Source organism: Meleagris gallopavo, chromosome 7, assembly GCF_000146605.3.
Source record: "Meleagris gallopavo isolate NT-WF06-2002-E0010 breed Aviagen turkey brand Nicholas breeding stock chromosome 7, Turkey_5.1, whole genome shotgun sequence".
Taxonomy (NCBI): Eukaryota; Metazoa; Chordata; class Aves; order Galliformes; family Phasianidae; genus Meleagris; species Meleagris gallopavo.
In genome coordinates, this window is record NC_015017.2 from 28664017 (window position 1) to 28665504 (window position 1488).

Genomic DNA, 1488 nt, shown 5'->3' on the forward strand with positions numbered 1-1488 from the left:
CCAGGCTGCTCAGGGCCCCACCCACCCTGGCCTTGAACACCTCCGGGGTTCTGTTGTGCTGGGTTTCCTGCCCTGTACAGCAGTGCCCTGTAGCATCCCATGGCTGGGGAGCCTCAAACAAAGCATCAGAGCAAAGAAGGGCGGCTACAGGCTGCCCTGCTTCTGCATGCCTTTGGCTCTGGCCTAGAAGAGCATTCTGGATGTGCTGTACATTAAAGTGGCTGCTGTAATGCAGCTTGTTGCTGTTCTGTTTTTCTTCCCCAGTGTTCACTGTGTGCACAAGATGTTGAACACTCTCAGCCCTTTGTTAAAATGCTCAGTTTTGAGACAGACGTTGTAAGGTCACTTCATCCCTTCCCTGACACTGCTGTAGCAGAAATGCTGATGCATTTGTTTAATGATTTGCCTGCCACTTCTGACAGATGGCTGTTTAGTCTCATGCATCTGCTGTGTTGGAGCATCTGCAACTTTTCTTGACATCTTGCTAAGTTGTTTTGCTGTTCTTTTCTGCAGTTTATTCTGGGCATTGTTTGCGTAGTTGAATCAGAGTTACTGTTTGTTTCTTCATCGGTGCTTCATCATATCACTGTTTCTGTTCACTTCGCATAGCTTGCCTTGTGCTTGAAGACTGATGGCACTGTATCGCCTCAGCTGGGTTGGAATGAGGATGAGGAGAGGGGAGGTGGCACCTCCAGGCCATTGATCCCATCTTTATAACTTTGCCCTTTTAGCTGGGAACAGATTATGTGCGCGGCGATACGAGATGCGCAGGCAGAATCTGAAGGGCCAGACTTTGCATAAACCATTTGTACTGAACGTTCAGAATGCTGGCAACATAAATCAACAACAATATCTATTACAAATTCATCACTTTACCTGTATTATCTTTGATAGAACTGGTCCGGGCACGTGGGGAAGTGAACCACATCTGAGGAAGTTTAGCCCTGCTGTAAATTAATTATTCGGGACACACAGAGCCTGGCCCCTTCAATGTATAGTAATTCTTTCCAGCCAGCATCCTGGACTTTAACTTCAGTGGCGATAATAAATAGGAAAAGTCTCAGGTGAAGCCCGTGTTTTAAAGTAATTAATCATCTTCCCCTCATGGTCCCTCCGCCTCTCTCTTGGTTTTCTTTAACGAGGGAATTTCGGTAATAAATCTTTAATGATATGTGTTAAGAATCCTTCATTAATTCTTGTCTGCTTATTTCTTTTTCCAATGATTTTATGCTGTACATTGGGAAGCTAAAAAACCTATCGAAATAATAACACAAAAGAAAGTTACGGAAAACTTTTAATTTAGGGCAGCCTGAAAGATTCCTTGGGTTCTGCACGTAGCGCGGCACAAGCCGGAGCAGGGATCGGCGGTGGGCTGCAGCGGCACTGCAGAATTGCGCTGTGGAAAGCAGTGCAGCTCCAGTAGATCTCACGGTGGAGGAGCTGCGCTCCGTGGGGCGGCCGAGCTCGTCGCCCTCGGCCCCACGCCGG

The 1488-nt window shown here is 47.3% G+C and overlaps 1 protein-coding gene across 1 annotated transcript in view; it reads left to right on the plus strand.

Annotated features, from left to right (window-relative positions):
* Window positions 1-290, plus strand: part of LOC100546408 (glycerol-3-phosphate dehydrogenase, mitochondrial) — an 11765-nt gene extending 11475 nt beyond the window's left edge. The window contains exon 10 of the mRNA XM_019617414.2: window positions 265-290. Coding sequence (XP_019472959.1) covers window positions 265-290 — 26 coding nt within the window. The remainder of the gene's footprint in view (window positions 1-264) is intronic.
* Window positions 291-1488: the final 1198 nt, after the last annotated feature.